Source organism: Psammomys obesus, unplaced genomic scaffold (genome assembly GCF_907164565.1).
Source record: "Psammomys obesus unplaced genomic scaffold, mPsaObe1.curated_primary_1811, whole genome shotgun sequence".
Classification (NCBI taxonomy): domain Eukaryota; kingdom Metazoa; phylum Chordata; class Mammalia; order Rodentia; family Muridae; genus Psammomys; species Psammomys obesus.
Window position 1 is genome coordinate 12810915 of NW_026596109.1, and position 22278 is coordinate 12833192.

The window sequence follows — 22278 nt, forward strand, 5'->3', positions numbered from 1 at the left end:
TCTGTTCGTATCTACCAATACATTTTAAGCCAACCAATCCTGATGCTTAAGAAACCTTTCGGTAAAAGAATCATGTGGTGCCCCAACCTATCCCACACTTCAGTGTAGGTGAATGACCATGTGTGGACATCGCCAGCATTTTACTTAAAAACCTTTGTGGTCTCAATTCTTTTCTGCATCAAGGCTTTTTTTTTTTTTTTTTTTTTTTCTCAAACCCAGTGTGCTAGCCAGGCCCAGTACAACAGAACTAGGAAATATGAGATTTAATTTAAGCAACCTACAGCCATTCAGATGGAAATTAAGAGATGAGTGTCCCAGTTTTGCAGAGGAGCCTAGGAGCCAGGAGCCTTAGGACTTCTGTGTGGTTTGATTGTGCTAGGCAAGCTGTTAGTTCTCAATGTGTGTAAGGTGAATACTGGTCACTCAGCTTCTCCACGAAGGCGAACCCATTAAGGGAAGAAGCGCTGGGAAATTAAGAAACTTATCTCAAGTACCTGGAGTTGGTCACTAACTGTAGAAACGCCAACCCACCCAGGCGTTTTGACTGGCAGCAGGAGCCGACCTAACCTTGACAAGCTAGAGGCGGCCGAGCATGCTCAGTTCCCAGGACGCTTGATTGCAGAGCAGGAGGTAGGGCTGGGAAGAGGCCGGGAGAAGTCTGGTCCCCGCAGGCGGGGAGCTCGGAGGCGGCGCGCTCGTGCGGGGGGCGGAGCCTCGGCTGCACGCTCGCCTCGGCCCCGCCCCCTGCTCCTAGCCGGCCGCTCCAGGGCCGCCGGTTTCCCTAGCAACCGTCGCGCCGCGTCTTTCTGAGGGAGCGTCAGTCAGCATCTCACCGCTTGCTCCCCACTGCCCAGAGGTTTTAGCGTGGCCTCAGACTGACGGATAACAAAAATGGCGGAGCGGAGCCAGACGGCGTCCGAGCCAGGTCTGTGAGGGCTGTAGAGCAGGGGAAGGCTGATGCGCCGGTCTTGGGCCTGAGGGGATGGGGACTCTTCGTGGCCCTAGCCCTGAGGAGGCGTCCTGTGGGCTACTGCTGTGAGACTGTTACTTCAGGGTCAGGGTTCAAGGGAGTTGTGTATCTCTCTGAGTGGCCAGCAGGGCATTTCAAAGTTCAGCTCATGGAGGACTGTGGGGGCAGAGTGCACATTACTGAGTGAGCATGGGCCCAGAAAGGGCTTGCAGAAAAGATACAGGACCCATAATTTGAGGGGCACCTATGATGGGGGCTGAGTCAAGATCCCGGAAAAAGAGGGTGTTCACTGTCTTGTGGTAGCTTGGAAGGCTTCCCTCGTGGGATATGATCTGGAGCTGGGGAGAGTGTGGAAGATAGATACATTACGTTTATATGGGCTCCATGGAAGTGGAGTTTATACAGAATATTTGTGTTTAGGAGAACTCTAAAGTCCTAAGGGCCACCAAGTAGTCACACAGAAAGTTATAAATCTTCCTGAGTCCCTAAAAAGACAAGATACTTGAAGGGTCACAAATAACTCCAGTCTGTTTGGAGTCTACCAAAGGAGGCTAGAAGGTGAGTGTATTTGGGATCTTGAAGGTCATTCAAAATCACAATGGGTGACATGTCCATATTTCTGTGAGTATAAGATGACCTTAAGTAGCAGGGACTCAAATGGAATGGAAACCCAGGCTCCTGTCTCTAAGGGTATCCTTGTGGGTTTGGTTGGACTTAGAAAATTAGTAATCAAAGTTCCTTACTGGCTAATAGAAGAAAGCAAGAGTCCTTTGTATATAAGAGATTTTTCTGTAAAACAGGCAAAAGACTGAGCAGCTGAAATTTTAATGTAAGGGATAATATCAGTGTTTGCATAGAAAATCAGTGAGTTTGGGATATGATAACGGTGGGTAGTAAAAGTGGGCTATATGTTACCTTATGTACATGTTAATTAGATATTATGAGCTATCATAGAGTGGCTCACTTAAATTACTTCAGATCCCCTCACCCTGTTTGTGCACGTGCATGTTCTAAGGCAATGGAATACAGAAACTGTAACTATAAATTACTTGAAATTATCAAGAATGGTTCAAGAGACTATTATCCGTTAAGGCCTCTCATGATTTCTTTTTGATTGGCATCTCTATTTTTCCTCCATTCATTTTGCAGTTGTTGATATTTTATAGTATACCATGAACATTCCTTTATTCACTCATCCACTTAAAATGTTTAGTAAACGCTAACTATATGTCAGATACTGAATTAGGCACTGCAAACTCTTTGCCTTTTATTCTATTTGGGCATTTTTGTCTTTTATTCCTTTTGAATCTATTATGTAAACAAAGTTATTAGTGTCATTAATTATCCCTCTCCTTCCACTAATATATAAACTCTAAATGGTTTTGCTTTGCCTATTGCTCTCACATGGTCTTGAACTAAATCTGGTGTAATTATGTTTTCAATGAATAAATGACTGGATTGACTGGAAGTGATAGTTTAGCTGAAATATAATAGAGATTATAAGTGAAGAGAGCAAAGAGAAGTTTAGGTAGAGAGAACCCACATACAAAGACCTCAAGGAAGGTATTACTGTACTTTGTAAGCATCTAAAGAAGACAAATGCAGGTGGAGCTCATGGTGCAATGGGAGGGGAGGGGTGGAATGCTGAAGCCAGGTCTTATAGCACTTTTAAGATGTAATTTTGTTCAAAATTCCCAAGGTTAATGGGAAACCATGAGGGTTTTAAGTGGAAATATGGAATCATTAGAATAATTGAAAAAAACAATTCTAGCTGTAGTAGGAAGTATTAATACAAGAGTGTATATAGGAGAACCTGTTAGGAGAAAATAGTGGGGGTGTAAAAACGTGACACAGCCGGTAAAATAGATATAACTTAGTGAAATATGAGATATCAGTGATTAATAATTTTCTATCTCGTGCAAATGATGGTTAGTTGTGCCACTATAAAGATAACATTAGAAGAGGTCTTGGCTAGGTGTGAGGAATCTTTAAGACGCCCAAGTAAGTATAGACATTGACAAAGCAGTTGAATTTATACGTCAACGTGTATGGAGATAATGATTTTGGAAGTGTGATAGTGATGTTATGAATGTGGATGAAATTGTGTAGAGGGAGAAAAGGCCCAGGGTGATCTGAGATATTTTAGTACTTACCAATGAGACTGAGAAGGTGTAACCAGAGAGAGTACAACAAAGAGTATTTCAAGATAAGTAGAATCCTCAAAAGACTAAATACTGCCAAGGGATATGAAATGAGGAGTGGGAAAGTAGATTTAGCAACAGTGAGGTCATAGGTAACTTTGATGTGAGAAAACTGATGATGGAAAATCCAGGTTACCTATCTACTAGCTTATTATGCCTCTCAATATTTATTTCTTAATTCAGATTTCTAAGTGAGGTAGTCAATTTTAATTGCTAATCTGATGTAAATCTAGATTCTAGGTTCTAGAATAATCTGGGCAAGAAGTGTCTATGAGGAATTTTCTAAATAATGTGAGCATGTCATTAGGCACTGGTTTAATACTATGTCCATATAGGAAAGTAGTAGTAGTGGGTTTTTTTTCCCAATGGAAGTAGCACAAATTTGCCTTGATAGGGGGAAAAGGATACAATGCTAGGTGGTGGGTAAGGAGAGGTGGATCTTGGAAGAGTTGGGAGAGCAGAAGAGATATGATCAAAACACTTTATACAACCCATCATACATCAAATCCTAGAGTAACTCATTCACAAGCTGTTATTCTAGATTATAAGGCTCTTAAAATACTCCTTTAGAACCTATATAGAAATTATAATGAAATATATATTTATATATTATATAGCATTTATACAAGCAGTGACCTCATAGATGTTTGAATCCTGCATTACTCTTTTATGATCTGTGGGAGCAAGAAAGATGCTGTAGTTCACTCTGGAAGAAAGAGAAAACTTTTAAGCCAAAATGATCATTACCCAAATATATCTCGCTCCCTTCACAATACCCAAGATATGTTTTTACAATTGCACTTATTGATAAGTTGCAATTACCAATAAATTTAGAACCATAAAAGAAAGTAGGAATATAAACACTGAGGCTCTTTCCTTCCTTTAGTGTATATCATTTTAGTAAAACAAAAGAGCAGTAGCATGAAGTTAAGAGGACTGTATTAGGCTTTCCCATGTCCATTATTTTCCCTAGTTCATCATTATTAAACCGTACTATGGATAGTCTCTTTGGTCAGAACTAGGATAGACTCTTGGGAAAGTAAATATAAGTAAACTGTCACTTTCTGAGGTAACTTAAGGCTTTTAGTATTTTTCAATTGGATTTATAAGTAAAATAAAGGGTCAGTTAACTTCTCTTAGTTGTACCTATTTGTCCTAGTTAGCCTCAACTGTAAACTTGTTATAGCTCAGAGTCTCTGAGAAGCCAGTCTCAATTGAAAGATTGCCCAGATTAGATTGACTTATGGGCCTTGTTAAGGATTTCCTGGATTGCTAATATTATAGGTCCAAACTAGTGTGGGTAGCACCATTCCCTCAGCAGGTGGTCCACAGCTGTGTAAGAAAGCATGCTAAGTATGTCTGTAATCCAGACAGTAGTTTTCTTTCATAGTTTCTGCTTCAAGTTTCAGCTTGACTTTCCTAAATGGTAGATTGTGTCCCAAAAGCATAAGCCAAATAAATCCTTTACTCCCCTCAGATGTTTTTGGTCAGAATCTTTTATCATAGCAATAGAAAGGAAACCGTAACAATGTTCGGTCCTGATGCAGCTTGATGAGCTGGGTTGGATGGGAAAAGGAGCTCCCCTTTTCTGAAGAATAGACAAGCGGGGTAGGGGAGGGGAAGGATGAAAGTTGGGACTGTGAGAGGAGGAGGGATGGGGCTACAACTAGGATGTTAAGTGAACAAAATAATAATAAAGATAGCTACTGAAAAATTTGGCTGCTTTTTGGTCATGGATTAAATGATACCTGAAATCGGAAGATTTAAACGAGAGGACCTGGAATAGGGAAATGATGAGGGCATTTTCGAAGAAAGTATCTGTAGCTTTTGATGACTGTGATGAAGAAAGAGAAGTTGCTTTGCCAGCATGTCTGAATGTCCACAATTTCTTAAGTACCTTGTATAGCTTGCTTTTAGGCTTCAAAAATTCTGTAAGGATAGTTTGTTTGATTTCTGTAATTTTTAGACATGTGACTTAAGTTTGGAATGGTATGGTAACTTACTTAAGCTCACATAGCTGATGAACAAAAAGAGTGTCCAAGCTCTAGCTAACCCCAGAGGACTTCTCTGTGACCTTGTGCGTATCTTTCAAAAGATGCAGAAGAAAAAACATTAAAAGTGACATATGATTAAACTTCAGCTTTCATTGACAGGAAATAGTAGAATATGTGTGGAAATGTTTCCATTGTAGAAAGGATAGATTTATTTTAGGCACTTAAAATTTCAGGAAAAAATGAGGTAGATGTATGGACATGGTTACGGTGCTTTTAGAAATGTGAACTCTGACTCTGAAAGAGAGCTTCAACAGGAAATACACCAATAAAAGTCTGTGAAGTTGAATGTATAAGTATGGACATATGCTATCTAAAGATTAAATTAGATATAAAATCAGTATTTATTTAAATATTTTGAAAAATCGATATATGAAGAAATTTTTATAAAACCTGAATATGTTTTTATTTTTTATTTTTATTTTTATTATTAGTTACATTTTATTAACTCTGTATAGCAGCTGTATCCTGCTCCCTCATTCTTTCCCAATTCCACCCTCCCTCCCTCATCTCCTCCCTGCCCCTTTCCAAGTCCACTGATTGGGGAGGACCTCCTCCCCTTTCATCTGACCCTGTTTTATCAGATATCTTCAAGACTGGCTGCAAAGTCCTCCTTTGTGTTCTAGCAGCACTGCTCCTCCCTTGGGGGGGGGGGAGTCAAAGAGCCTGCATTGAGTTCCTGTCAGAAATAGTCCCTGTTCTCCTTACTAGGGTTACTGAGCTACCACAGGCTACATCTGAGCAGAGGTTCTAGGTTATATCCATACATGGTCATTGGTGGAGTATCAGTCTCAGAAAAGACCCCTGTGCCTAGATATATTTGGTCCTTGTGGAGCTCCTGTCCTCCCCAGGTCATACTAACTCCCCCTTCTTTCATATGATTTCCTGCACTCTGCTGAAGGTTTGGTTATGAGTCTTAGTATCTGCTTTGATACACTGCTAGGTAGAGTCTTTCAGAGGCCCTCTGTGGTAGGCTCCTGTCCTGTTACTTGTTTTCTCCTATATCCAATGTCCATCCCATTTGTCTTTCTAAGTGAGGATTAATCATCTTACCCCAGGTCTTCTTTCTTGTTTATCTTCTTTAGGTGTATAGATTTCATTATGATTATCATATCTTATAGGTCTATATAAGTGAGTAAATACCGTGTGTGTCTTTCTCCCTTTGGGATACCTCACTCAGAATGATCTTCTCTATATCCCATCATTTGCCTGCGAGTTTCATGATTTCCTGGTTTTTGATCAAAAACCTGAATGTTATTAATATTATAATATGCTCATATTTGTAAATAATTTTGTTGTATACATATATTAAAATTGTATAAATATATATAATATACTATATATTAATGTGTTAATATATACTAAAAGTAATGTACTACATGGGTAACTCACATTTTATTGGTTCTAATTACATTATATGAGGGTCTTTGGTCTCAAAACATGAATAATTGATAATTTTAATATACAGTACAATATTCTGTGTTATAAATGATATTATATGTGAATATTATAGACAAACAGTAGTCTGAATAGATATTATATCAAGTCACTGAGGCTTCATTGAGAATTCCGGTTTTCCATTTTTCAACATTTATTGAAATCCTGCTTTGGTCAAAAATTATTCCCAGATACTATGTTATTTATTCCTGTAATGAATGTATTAGGATAATTTTTCAGTTAGTGAAGACTTTGCATAAGATATTTATGTGGTATGTTAATGATTACAATAGTATTAATTTTATAACACTTTAAATATTCTCATAATGTTTATATGCATTATTTACATTAGTGCAAAAGTTGTTGTGTGAAATGTCTGCTTGTCCTACAGAATTCTAAAACTTATTTAATATCCGTGGTGATAAAGTTGTCATCATCATCAGCATTATTGAAATCATTATCATATTCTTTTTACAATGAAGTATGTGAGACTCCTGTATTTATGTGGCTTGTCTATTTACTCGAGGCTATCTGATTAAGACATTGACAGATCATAAATAATTTAAAGTCTGCCAGTGTCATCAATACTACAATTAGCCTAGATCTTGACAGAAATTAGAAAAGTAGCTAAAAGAATAAAACAAATGTAACCTTCACATTGGTTACTTTTTCACTATTACCAAGGTAACTGACCGGGATAACTAAAGGGAAGAAGGGCTTATTTCGTGTTAAGGCTTCAGAAGGTTCACTTTTTTTTTTAGTGGGAAAAACCAGGCAGAGTAGGTTAAATAATGGCCAGCTAGGAAGCAGAAAGTCCTGATTTTTATTATTTCTTGCTATTTTCTGTATTTGTAGTTGTCTTCTTCTACTGTTTCTTTCATCCACATTTGGTAACTCTCTGTGTGTGTTCAGAATTGTTTACTAAATTTATTTCTTATGTTTTGTATTTCCCTATATGTTTCTTTTAGTCTTCTACTTGTTCTTTGAATATTTTTAAGAATTCAGCACTCAAAATATTCCAAGCTTTCAGTAATTTCCTCATCTCCATTTTCTGGTTCTGAGTGGCTGTAAGTTTTGCGGAATTATCACTTTTTTGTTATGCTTTGCACACATGCTGGGGCGTGTGTCTTCTGGCCTGTGGCTTTCCCTACTCTTCATACAGTTTTTCTGAAGGGCTTTCTTCACTGGGCTCATGTTCAGGGAGAAAGTGCACTGTAGTAATAATTGTTGTGGTTTCATAAAAGTCTTGGTGGTAGCTGCTAGTAAAGAGGCTATGCTCTGGACTTACATGTCCCATGAAGCTTGACAACAGGAGTAGCCCTAGAGTCCTGTTAGTCAATATGCTGGATTCTGCACTTGGTAGAAGACTTCTGCTGGTTAGACTATTTCACCCTTATGTTATTAAGAATACAGCTCCAGAGATTCCACAACTTACCAGAAATTGTTATGAGCTGGAACCCCGCTTCGTACATAGATTCCTCTTGAGCCTTGCTTCCAGTTATCTGCTTTCTAATTTTCCATACTGCCTTGGGATCCCCAGTCTTGTCCTGGGGTTTTTCTCAGACCTATACACATTTCTGGCCCTGTGCTACTCTGCTACCTCACTCCTAGGGCCAGTCTATGCTCTTTTCAAGGCATGTATTTATTAAATGTTTAAAACCAGCTAAGCAAAGTATTTTGTTTTAGACCAAGGAGAAATTATAATACTCCTTTAAGTGTCTAAGTAGAGACAGTCACATCACTGATGTAAGTTTTGGATGAATTTGACCAATTTCTAAAATTGTAAGAAGATATCTGTTCTTAATTTTCTATGATGTGCTGAAAAGAAGTGAGCTTGTTAGCTGATAAAAATTGAGACAGTAATTGAACCTATGCTACTAAATGGATATTAAACATCACTGCACACAGGAGAAACCACAAAACTATTTATTTTTCTCACACAGCTCTCCTGTCTCCTATAATTTCTGGAATATTTTAATAGAGGAGTAAATTAATTTATTAAGCTTTGAGTAAAAGGTTCTTTTAATAAGAATCTTACAATCTACTAGGGAGGAGCAAATGACTGTCCTTTAAACCTAAAGTACTCATCTGTAAAAGAAAAAATATCTGCAAAGATCAACAAAAGAGTTGATTTTAATTATTGTAAAATACATCAGGTTACAACTGTTTTTATTAAATGAACCAAGGACATATTACATTCATTCATGGAGTTGAGTTTCTGGAAGTAAAAACAGATACTCAAAAAGCAACTTAAAATGAAAAGCAGGAAGAAAACACAGGCCTTAAAGAAAGGAACACAGCAGATGTTCTTGTTGTATACTTGAGCATCTTTTGGATATATGCCTAGGAGTGGTATACTTGGATCTTGAGGAAGCACTATTCCTAATTGTCTGAGAAAGTGCCAGATTGATTTCCAGAGTGGCTGTACAAGTTTACATTTCCAACAGCATTGGAGGAGGGTTCTCCTTTCTCCACATCCTCTCCAGCATGTATTGTCACTTGAGTTATTCATCTTAGCCATTCTGATGGGTGTAAGGTGAAATCTCAGGGTTGTTTTGATTTGCATTTCCCTGATGACTAAGGACGTTGAACATTTCTTTAAGTGTTTCACTGCCATTCGATATTCCTCTATTGAGAATTCTCTGTTTAGTTCTGTACCCCATTTTTAAATTGGATTACTTGATTTGTTGCTGTTTAACTTCTTGAGTTCTTTATATATACTGGATATTAGCCCTCTGTCCGATATAGGGTTGATGAAGATTCTTTCCCAATCTGTAGGCAGTCGTTTTGTTTTGATGACAGTGTTCTTTGCTTTACAGAAGCTTTTCAATTTCATGAGGTCCCATTTGTTGATTGTTGATCTTAGAGCCTGTGATGTTGGTGTTCTGTTCAGGAAGTTGTCTCCTGTGCCAATGAGTTCAAAGCTCTTTCCCCCTTTTTCTTCTAACCGATTTAATGTATCTGGTTTTATGTTGAGGTCTTTGATCCACTTGGACTTTAGTTTTGTGCAGGGTGATAAGTATGGATCTATTTGCATTTTTCTACATGTAGACATCCAGTTAGACCAGCACCATTTGTTGTATATGCTATCTTTTTTTTTTTTTCATTGTATGGTTTTGGCATCTTTGTCAAAAATCAGGTGTCCATAAGTGTTAAGTTTCATGAGGACTACCTGGATCCTCTTCCTCGTGTCCTGGCAAGACTGCATCATCAGGGGCTGGTGATCAGAGAGCAGCCAACTGAGTTCATGATAGAGGCAGCCACTACTCCTCTCACTCAGAGAACCACATGGAGACTGAGCTGCCAATTGGCCACATCTGAGCAGGGGCTCTAGATCCTCTCCATGCATGGTCCTCCTTGGTGTATCAGTCTCTGCAGGACAACCTGGGCTCAGATCTTTTAGTTTTGTTGGTCTCCTTGTTGGTCTCAACATCTGCTTTGATCCCCTATTAGGTGAATCCTTTCAGATGTCCCTCTGTAGTAGACTCCTATCCTGTTTCCTCTCTTCCATCGTTTCTGGTGTCTATCCTGTTTGCCATTCTGAATTAGATTTAAGCATCCTCCCTAAGGTCCTCCTTAGTGTTTAGCTTCTTTAGGTTTGTAGATGGCTGTCCTATATTATACGGCTAAGATACCACTTGTAACTGAGTGTATATCATGCCTGTCTTTCTGTTTCTAGGTTATCTCACTCAGGATGATCTCTTCTGGTTCCATCTATTTGTCTGAAAATTTCATGATTTCCTTGTTTTTAATAGCTGAGTAGTATTCCATTGTGTAGATGTAACACAATTTCTGTATCTATTCTTCAGTTGAGGGACATCTTGTTTTTTTCCAGATTTTGGCTATCACAAATAAACCTACTATGAACACAGTTGAGCAAGTGTCCTTATGGAATGGTGTGTCATCTTTTGGGTATATGCCTAGGAGTGGTATAGCTGGATCTTGAGGTAGTGCTATTACCAGTTTTCTGAGAGAGCACCAGATTGATTTTCAAAGTGGTGTACAAGTTTACACTCCCAGCAGCAATGGAGGAGAGTTCCCCTTTCTCTTCAACCTCTCCAGCATGCATCATACCTTGATATTTTGCTCTTAGCCATTCTGATGGGTGTGAGGTGAAATCTCAGGGTCATTTTTGATTTGCATTTTCCGAATGACTAAGGACATTGAGCATTTATTTTTTAAATTTAATTAAATTTTATTTTTTATATTAATTACAGTTTATTCACTTTGTATCCCAGCTGTAGCCCCCTCCTTCATTCTCTCCCAATCCTACCCTCCCTCTCTCATCTCCTTCCATGCCCCTCTCCAACTCCACTGATAGGGGAGTTCTTCCTCCTCTTCCATCTGACCTTAGCTTATCAGGGCTCATCAGGACTGGCTGCAATGTCTTCCTCTGTGGCCTGGTAAGGCTGTTCCCCCCTCAGGGGGAGGTGGTCAAAGATCCAGTCACTGAGTTCATGTCATGGACAATCCCTGTTCCCCTCACTAGGGAACCCAGTTGGATACTGAGCTGCCATAGTATTTCTCTGCCATTTGATATTCCTCTGTTGATAATTCTCTTTTTAGCTTTGTACTCCATTTTTTAACTGAATTACATGGTTTGTTGGTATTTAACTTCTTCAGTTCTTTATATCAGAATCCATTTCTTAATTTATGATTATGACAGAATTTTTCCTTACTAGGGAACTGGTCGTAAAAGCTTACTTCATTATAACAGCACAAATTTATTACATGTTTGGCACAAGCCTCCCATACAAACAGTATTATTATATTTATGAGAAAAAATAAAGGAGAGAAATTTTTAAATATTTAACTGGTTAGCCAATTATTATTGAGCTGGTATTGAACCAGGGTATATATATCCATTGTTTATGGATATATAGATATATGTATATATATATAAATTCATTGTTTATGCATATATATATATATAGCTGTGTATATATACACATGTATTCTGTCTATATATGTGAACTGTTTTAAATATTTTACAGTGGAAATAGAGTAAAATATTTTTTCTATAGTAATGTCAATAAACATGTGGTCAGATAATTGGAAAAGTTAGTTAAAACAGTGAATCATAAACATAGTACCTATATACAACTTAATGTATGTGAATATATATTCATTCTCTTTATTTTTAGATAGAGGGCTAAAAGTTTCTTTTTTGTGTTCTCATTATTAGAATTCCATGTTTTTTGGTATAAATTATAAACAATGATTGTCTACATTTTCAGATTTTTTAAAGTTGAGTAAAAATTGAAATTTAAGTAATTTCAAGAAAGTTATATACACAATGTTAGCTTGCTATAGTTTTTAAGTGTTTCACAGCTATCTCTGCTTTATCCAACAAGGGTTCTATCTATCTATCTATCTATCTATCTATCTATCTATCTATCTATCACTTCACATTTTTGTGTTTCTACAAACATTCAACTTTGTTTCTCTTTACATGGTCTTCTTTTATATTTGTAATACAATAGTTATTTGTGTGATACTTAATTAAAGTAATTACAATGACACATACATCTGACATAAAGAGGCCTGTTATAGGACCAACACTGCATCATTTGAAAACCCTAAAACTTGATCATACTAGCATAAATACAGTGTACACCTGAGAACAGTTTCTTAATTTGAACAATTAATGTGTAATGGTGTTGAGTAGAGTGTTAAGCAAAAGACATGAAGAATTTCAGTTCGTTTTGTAATTTAGTTAAGGAGAGAGGTGGTGTGTGTGTGTGTGTGTGTGTGTGTGTGTGTGTGTGTGTGTGTGATTGTTTTTGAGACACTTTGTAGTGCAGGTTAGCCCTGAATTTATAACAGTCCTTCTGTGTCAGCTTTCTGGGTGCTGCAATTATACATATATGCCCAGCAAGGCTAACCGTTTTTTTCTACTATTTTGATATTTATATGCATAAAAGAATAAAAAGCAGGATCTGGAAGAGATTTGCACACTTGTTTAAAGCAGCATTATTCACAGTGGCAAGTATGTGGAAACAACCTCAATATCCATTGGTTGATGAGTGCAATGTGGCATTTTAGTATTATCATATACCATGGAATGCTGTTCAGTCTTGAAATATCCTATCACATGCTATATAACCTGGGTGTATCTTGAAGAAAGAATGTTAAATGAAATAAGCCAGTCATAAATGACAATTTTACATAATTTTATATGAGAAATGTAAAATAGTTAATCAAAATGAAAGTAGAATGGTAGTTACAGGGGCTGAAGAATGTGAAATAAGGAACTTCTCTGTAAGTGTAGAATTTTAGTGTGTATAGACATATATAATTAGGCTGGAAAACAGTGGAATAGTACTCCAAAATTCCCAAAGAAATTATATGTACATTAAAATTTTATGCCCAGCAACATTTTCAGTGAAATATGAGTATGGGTTAAAGTTATTTTCAGGCACACAGGAAATTATAATGTGTATTTTGAGACTTCCTTTTTCAAAAGGTGCTTAGGGATATAAACCAAAAAAATGAGGAGAATATGCAGAGAGAGAAACTGGACCGAATTTTAGAAGACAGTAAGGGAAACAGAAGGTGACTGTCAATCCGCAAGTTTAGACATTGGCTAGCTTAGATTAAAGCAGTAGGGTATCAATAGTACATTCTTGGAAGAGTATTTATAAAGAAAATCCAGTACTTTTAACTATTTATTTGCAGTGCATGGCTAGGTAGACTGAAGCTTTACTGTTTACTTATCAAGTAAAAAAAATAGAAAACCAATTAAAATAGTCAGAAAAGTAAAACAGCAGAAATAATTTTTAAAAATGAGGTGAAACAAAATATGGTACAGTTTAAAGCAGGTATCAGGGGTGAGAAAAGATGGCACATTTTATCTTGATGCAAAGAAAATTTTCTTCAGATGGACCATGGATCATGATACTGGACTCAAGAAAAAGGAAGTGCAATGCCAAGTCCATCTGGCACTGTAGATTTTTTGTGCTAAGTGGTGCTAACTGACTTACAATTGGCTTTTCGAGCATGGTAGTCAGAAGAACTATGTCTGCAGGAAAAATGACAGCTTGAACTAAAGATGTAGATCATGGGAAATAGATGAAGAGGTACAGGAATAAATAGAGACAGTGTCTATTTTACAATGATTAGTGTTGAGAAATTAACTAGAGTCAAGACAAGGATTGGAAATGTGTGATAAACACACATATATGTTTATAAAGGTAAGTTACAAATCACGGAAAACATTGTCAAAAGATCTATGTGTGTATTGAGTTAAGTCTAGCGTTAACGTTAGTTGCTTCAGTTTTGAAAACCTTTCCAGAATGAAGCCTTTTGTCTTCGTCAAACTGTGGCATCAGATGAGATGAAGGCTGAAGGAAGCCCAAGTAGGTTTGTTTTGCAGCCAGATTCCAGCCAATTCGATTCAAGAGGCAGACACATCCAGCACTACTTCCCTTGCTTTTAGATTTAACCATTAAAAGACTGAATAAAATAAAAATAAAATGTTGTTATGGCTTTATTTTGTTATGATACTTGTAGTAGTATCACTAGTAGCAACAATGGCCCTAATAGCTGCTGCTGCTGTCATTGTCATCATCATAGTAATAGACACTATCAAGTGGTGAACACCAAATATATGCAGAAACTGTGTCAAGGCATCGTCCACAAAATACTGTTAATCTTTCTGTAAGGCAAGTGTCATCTTTGTTTTTAGGTTTAGAGAGGTTAAGTATGTAGCTTGTGATGGCATAACCTTAGAGCTGGGATTTGAAGCTTGGTCTGTTTGACTCAATATGGCCAGTGATGTGAGTGGACCGTGCAGCCCCAGGAGTGATTCTTAACCTTAGCTGTACAGACTAGGAGAAAGTTTTACACTTTTAGACAAAGTATATTCTTTTTCATTATTTAAAGTCAGTTGCTGTGAATTTTGTAAGTTATTTGTTATCCACTTCTTGAATATTGATCTGATATGTGCAAACCTTTAGGGAGTCTTTTATGCTTGCTCTGAATTTGCACCATTTATGCAAGATGGTAAATTTGCAGGAATGTTTCACTGCATACAAATTAGTGCTTTTGCAAGCAGCAAGAAAGTGGTAGAGTTTGTATAAGTTTTTCTTATAAGACACAATTTTATTATACCCAACACTATTGTATTTAAGAGCAGAGCTGCAATTAAATTTATAACTGCCAGTGGGTTTTTTTGCACATGTAAAAGGTATTCCTAATATTTTATCTTATTTTCTGTAACCAGTATAAAATCAAATATGTAAATATGCTTTAGAATAGTAATTGCATTTCAAATTTGAATTTGTTTTATGCAGTTATTTAATCTGCGATTCATTAAAAGAGAATAGTTTCTATAGCAACAGCAATATCATTTGGTATCTTTGGAATCTCTGAGATATGGAATATTTTTATTAAAAATATACATAGTATATCATGTAGGGTCCTTTGCAGGTTTAAATGTTATAATTTTTCTTGTATACTTATTTATTTCTAATTTTTTTGTGAATTTTATTCTTTTATCATCTTCCAGTATTTTTCTTTTAAAACTTTAAAGCATATGCATTTAAAAATAAAAATGTCAAAAGAATTCAATGAGGAGGTGGGTCTTGGAGAGGGTGGTGGGAGTAAGTGTGAACTCCTTTCTGAATGAACTCCATCAGCACACATGTTACTTCCTTCTAGGAGGAAACCTGTTACTTTACCTCAGGAGATACTCTATTACGGTCATGAAAACCATTTTCAGAAAACAATGGCATATCATAGCATCATGAGAACAAAGTAGAAATGAAACAGAATTCTAGATCGATAACAAATTCATGTTCCAAGTGTTTCTTTATTCTTAGATTCTAAAAAGCACAATACTGAAATAATGCTCATTGCATTTGCCACTTATTCCCTAAAGAAGGTATGTTTCTTTTCTGGTTAGTTAGCTGTTGTTTTGTTTTGAGACAAAGGTCTTATTTCTCAGTCTTCAAATTCACTTTGTAATGGAGGGTAGCTTTGAGTTCCTGATCTTTCTGCCTCTACTTCCTAAATCCTGGTGTTATAGGCATGAACAACCATGCCTACTAAGAAGATATAATTCTATACATGAAAATAAATTCTGCATTCTGACATTATTTGCTTTGAAACTCTTAAATTTGTCTTTATGTACAGCATTAGAGTTGTTCAAATTATGCAGAAATATCATTGTTAAAATTTCTTAAAATCTGTTTTCTTCATATATTTGTACTTCTTATTTGTGACCTTTTATAGGTGGCTTGATTTTGTTATACATAGATATGAATATTTTCCTATCAGTCCCTTTCTCCACTCAAACTCCATTCTCTTTCTTCTCATTGACATTCCTCTAACTTAAGAACATATTTCTGCTATTGTGGAACAGTAAATTGAAAGGAATAAATTTCGTCAATGTTCCATGGTTCTCTTACCTAATAATCTTTTTTAAGAGCTCAGTGAAATGTCAAGAATGTATTTTACAAAGCCCACTTGCAATGCCTTCATAAGTCATATTTTTGCAAAGGATATAATGCATAAAAATTAGCAACATAATAATACAAGAAAATTATCTTTTTTCAATAAAATTTTGTTCTACTCATTTTGAGTATTTTTACTTTCCATTATTTTTATATGTTTTGTTTTGTTTTCTCCAAGCCCAGAGAGATCCACTAAAATTTCAATACAATCATGTTAAAGTATCATAAGTATCCTCATATTATTCAGATATTTTCTATACTGTCAATAATGCCCTCAGGATCTTGAGATCTGATTGTGGATAATTGAGATAGTCTTTTACATATTATTAGGTTTCTTTAAAACACTGTGTCTGAAAATATAGCATTGTGTGGATGTTTCTGTATGTAAAGCACATGTATGTAACGTAAATACCCTTACTTGTTTATTCTAGATCATTACTGGTCAAATAACTTTTCTGTTATGTTGATAATATCTGTATTGTCTAGTATGGTAGCAGTTAGCCAAGTGCTGATGAGATCTTGGAGAGTGACCTCTGTTATAAAGGGACTGACTTTTATATTTAAATAGCCACAGGTACCAAGCAGCAAAGTTCCAAGTGAGTGGGTGAAATGTCATTGTGCTTTCTGGTCTGGCACACCTGAGCTGCTGCTCATAGATGGGCTACTTATGAAGAACTGCCAACAAGGACTGTGTCCAGGTTGAAATCTAGCCTATGCTTGTCTTTCCAAGTGTGTACCTTTGTACATGGCTGTGCTCATTCAAAGGGACAACTCCTTCTGCCATGTGGCTCATTACCTCTCAGTTTTAGTCCTGGCACCTGTTTCTTCCTCCATGCCTTGCTGGTGGCTCTTCCTATGCCAGATTCTTTCCCAAAGTTCCTATCTCTGCCTGGAAGTCCTGCCTCTCTCTCCTTCCTTTATTATTATTGTTGTTGTTGTTTACAATTTATTCACTTTGTATACTGGTTATAGCCCCCTTCCTCATCATCTCTTGTCCCTCCCTCTTTCTCACCTATTTCTCTCCCCTAGTCCACTGATAGGAGAGGTCCTCCTCCCCTATGGTCTGGCCCTAGCCTATCAGGTGCCATCAGGACTGCCTGAATCCCATAAGGTAATTCTATTTTTAATTTTTGGAAGAACCTCCATTCTGTTTTCTACAGTGCCAGATAAATTTACAGTCTCACCAACAGTGCATAGGTTGTCCCCCCCCACCTTATCCTTGCCAGCATTTGCTGTTTTTAGTTTCTTGGTGGTAGTCATTCTGAACTCCTGAGATAGAACCTCAGTGTAGTTTTGATTTGCTTTGATCTGATGCCTAAAGGATTAACTACACAGCAACGACTTGATAAAGTAATTTATATTTTCAGTCTGTAAAAGTATTCCTCTCATTTTCCCTCACTAACACCTGTGGAAAAACATTGTAAGAAATATCTTTTACCAAAATCAATGATTTTACTCCCTCAGAGGCGGAGCCATTGGTGAGTGCTATTCCGCTCATTAATTGGAGCCAAGTCTTTGCCTCTGCATTCTCTTCAACACACTCCCTCTGGATCTCAGTAATTAGTAAAGCTGTTCACTAAACTGATATCAGCAGAGAGCAACCTGATAGAAGAAGGGCACTCTCCTAAACTTCAGTCCAACAGTATCTGTGCTATCTTTTCCACAGAACCCCTAGAATCTCCATTATTAGCCTGCTAACAGGAACCACCTCCAATGGCAGAAAATAAAAAAAGCTGAGAAGTGTGGTTTGAATGGGAATGACTCTGTAGGCTCATATATTTACATGCTCAGTCCTAAATCCATGTACTGTTTTGGAAGATTAGGAGGTGTGGCCTTGTTGAAAAAGGGAGGAGCTTTGAGGTTTCCAAAGCTCACTGGAGGCCCAGTGTTTCTCTGTCTCTCTGCCTGCCTGCTTACCTGCTGCCATGCATCCTGCCATGATGATAATGACCTGATCCTCTGAAACGGTAAGCCAGCCCCAATTAAATGCTTTATTTAAAAAGAGAGAAAGAGGGAGACAACTCTTTCCAATTCATGTGAAGGTGTTTTAAGGGTTGGTGGAAGCTATTGGAATCACTACTAGATGGTGATTTTTCACATCAGATCTTGGCTCTCTTATATAATGGGTGTGTGATCTTGGGATTGTTAATAACTTCTCTGGCTTTGTTTTTTTTTCTTCCAATGAAATGAAGAGAATGCTACTCTATAATGTTCTTTATAAGAATTATACATATAATGACATTATACATATAAAACATATGGAACATACACAAAATGATCAAAGATGTTATTAATTCTGTTGAAAAAAAATGAAACACACATTGTGAATTTCTGTGGCATATTCACATTTAGTCAATCCTGTTTATTTTGTGTGAGGACAAATCCAAAAGGCAAATAACAGTCTCTGCTGTAAAGATGAATAGTTTTATGAAATTATGTAGTTCAAAATTAGCTTACTATCACATTATAGCTTAGGAACTGACTGGGAGAATTCATTTTAGTCAGTGATTATCACAGCTCCTAATTGCAACTATTACTCCCCCTGACTTTATAGCATTCAAAACTTATCTATTGCTCTAAAGAGACCATGCTGTCCTACTTTTATATAATACTTTAGAGGAAACATTTTCTACTTAGTACTTACTAATTCTACCATATGTATTTAAAAAAATTTAAAACACAATCAACATTTTCAGGTAGTTATTATCAGCAAGATTTAAAGGCATAAGTAAATAAAACAAATGATAGCACATGCTGGCAAAGATGAAGGGTAAAGGAAACACTAATTCATTGCTGGTGGGTGCAAACAAGTACAGCCCCTATGGAAAGCAGTGTAGAGGTTCCTTAACAAGCTGCAATGGATCACCCACAAGATCCAGCTGCACCATACTTGATAAAGTACTCAAAGGATTCCACATTCTGCTACAGAGATACTTCTCCATCCATGTTCATAGCTGCTCTCTTAACAATAGCCAGATATTTGAAGCAGTCTGTGCATCAGCTGTTGAATGGATGATGAAAATATGGCACATTTGTGGAATATTACTAAGCTATTAAAATATGAATTATGAAAATTTCAGTTGTGTGGAACTGGAAACAATCATCCTAAGTGAAATAATGCACACCACAAAAGGCAAATATTGCATGTTTTAGCTTATGTGCAGATAAGCTAACATTCAAGCTTTAAATATATGTGTTTCTACCAGAATAACCACAAAGCTTATATAGCTAGGAAGGAACCAGGGGAGGAGAAGAGGAAGCAGATTATTATAGAGATAATAAGAGGATTAAATAGGGAGAAATGAGAGGGCAGGGTAAAATTGGGGGGTATATGTTAAGAGGCAACTGACACTAAGACCTTTTGAAAAGCCATTTGGAAGACTATTAATGTAGAAGCTTCCTAAAAGACATACCTATATTAAAGGAATTTAAATAGAACTACCATGTAATGGGGGAAGTAATGCCCCAGCGAGACATGCCATCAAATAAAATCTCCAGTAGTCGGATTGGATACATATTTTAAGGTTTTGGCCAAAGGGGTTTAGACAACCCCGAAACAAGTTATTGACAAGGCTATTGGTTGCTCTCCACAACCTGATTGATGGTAAGGCCCTGCTGCTGAAGACACTACTTACTTATGTCATCAAATAGAGAAATTGATTTGTGTGCAGCTAGAAGCTGCACCACTACTGACTGATATTTCTGATTCTAGAAAGAACTTTGCACACAACCAGAGGAGAAGAGTATTCATCAGTATCACCCAGCTACAGACCCTATAACCCACAACAGAGACAAGATACAATAGCATCAGAAATGTTAAGGGAAGAGAAGAACCAACTACTTCAAAAATGGATTTAAGGCACATTTTATGAGATGCAATCCATACCTGATACTTCTCAAGTGGCCAAGAACCAGAAACTAGATGGTTCATGGCCCCCAGAGGAAAACATACTACTATTGGGAACAGAGCAGTAAAAATGAATCCTAATGACATGTTTCTATACCCATAGATAAAACATTTCTCAACCTTCATCAAAGGAGCTTCTTGCAGTTGATGGCACTTAACAGATCCACAACTGAACAATAGGCAGAGTAAAACTTTTGGGCACTCAGACCTAAATACGAGGTCTTCATCAAACCCCTTCCCTGTAGGCTCAAGGATCTATGCAGAAGGGGAGGTGAAAAGTTTGTTAAGTTTTTAGGGGTGTTATATGACTCTAAGGAGCAGTGTCTTTCAGACACTAGAGGACTGGTATTCATTTGAATTCACAGAGGCTGTGACACCATGCTGAAGACTTGTTGTCATAAGTTCTAACCCCAGCACTGAGAAGGGGAGGGAACCCTACCCTAACCAAGAATCTGTTTACAGTTGATACCTGCTGGGAAAGAGAAAAACAGTTTTCTTCAATGGATTGTCACTGGGTTTATCAACAACACTCCAGTGCAGGCCCCATGTCTAGGAGTATTTGGCTAACCCAAATGGGACTCTGTTGTTGATTGTTAAAGTTTAATATTGATATATTTTAATTAAACAGTGGTTATTCCTAGACCAGCTGTATACCCAAATCACCACACAGAGACTAGGATTTATTTAATTAACCTAGATCTGGGCAATTTCATTAACCTAATGCTGGGCAATAGTTTGTTACTCCATCCTAAACCTCCAAGCCTGCATAGTTTCTTTCTATTTGGATTTCCCACATTATACTTGCTTTTAGTCATATCTTAGGTCCTGTTCATCTCTCCTCATGTTTCCCTGTCCTGCACTGCTGATATCTGCTCTCCAATTCCTGACTCGATTCTTTCTCCTCCCCTCCAGACCAGAATGTTCCACCATATTCTCTCCATTGCACAGCACCGGCGGGTTGTTTTATTGAAAATACAGAAAAAATTGGTGGCATGTTCATACAAACATGAGACAGGTGATGCTTAGAATAAACATCACAATGCATTGTCTGGATTGAAACCAGATAGTGGGGTAGAGAAATCAGCATCTGAATAAACAAGGGTAAATTGTATATATTCCACAAAAACATTATACCAACAGGACTCCATTATTATTTTGTTGTTGTTGTTTAATTTTCTTCGTTTTTATACTTTTTGTCTTACTGATTTTTTTTTAGCTTTTTATTTCTTTTTGTTTTCTGACACACACACATACATCCATTTATATGTACATATGGTAAAGTTGGGTGGGGAGTATTTGGAAGGAGTGACAGGGAAAGGAATATGATCAAAATATATTGAAAAAACATTTTAAGTAAAAAAGTCATGGATTTTTGTAATAGTTACCTACTTATTCACTTATTTAAAACTTGTCTAATATCAACTTTATAAAAATAAGAATATTTCTTATGCCAAATTTCTCTGTCTTTGTAGCCAGAGCTAGTGTAGACAGTCATCATTTTTCTGGGTAATGCCTGATCATTGCATGTTCTATATAATGTCCACACGGTAGTTAGAAGGGTGTATTTCTAAAAGTTACTCTTTTGGAATTATTTTGCTTAATGCATCTCAGCATGTTAACATGCACCATTTCATAGAATGTATTTCCAGGATGTGGCACCATTTTCATACCTCTTAAGCACAATCATCTATCAAAGGATGTATACACATTGTATCATTTCTATACATAAGGCATTGCATTTTCAAGCCTTTCAGCATTTTTCTAGGGACTTGAATTTTTTGGTAACTTATTCTTCAGAGCTTATCTTGATACTTTCCCTGTACTAGTAATAATCCTTCATGCTTTTATAGTACTTCATCCATTTTTATAACTGTAACAGCACTTATGATAATATAATTTTCACTTTTCCTAATTCTCTCATTAGTTTGGGATCTTCCTATTGAAGTCAAATGATTTGAGTATGTTATCTCTATTTTCCTAATGCCTATTGTAGTGCTAGAATATGATAATATTCTTTTATTAATATTGTTAATATTGGCTTTATAATTTTAAAGTATGTCATAAAATATGATTTTGAAGCTTTTAATTATCTTTCATTTACAATATACTAAAACATATGACTAGTAATTAATTAGAAAGTTATATAGTTGCTCTCACTACTTAACATGCTCTTTCTTTCTTTCTTTCTTTCTTTCTTTCTTTCTTTCTTTCTTTCTTTCTTTCTTTCTTTCTTTCTTTCTTTCTTTCTTTCTTTCTT

General features: G+C 36.6%; 1 protein-coding gene across 2 annotated transcripts in view; it reads left to right on the forward strand.

The window, feature by feature from the left end:
- The first annotated feature begins 753 nt into the window (after nucleotides 1-753).
- Nucleotides 754-22278, forward strand: part of Agbl4 (AGBL carboxypeptidase 4) — a 1202140-nt gene continuing 1180615 nt past the window's right edge. For both annotated transcript variants that reach the window (XM_055628940.1, XM_055628941.1), the window contains exon 1: nucleotides 754-925. In XM_055628940.1, coding sequence (XP_055484915.1) covers nucleotides 892-925 — 34 coding nt within the window. In that variant the 5' untranslated portion in view covers nucleotides 754-891. The remainder of the gene's footprint in view (nucleotides 926-22278) is intronic.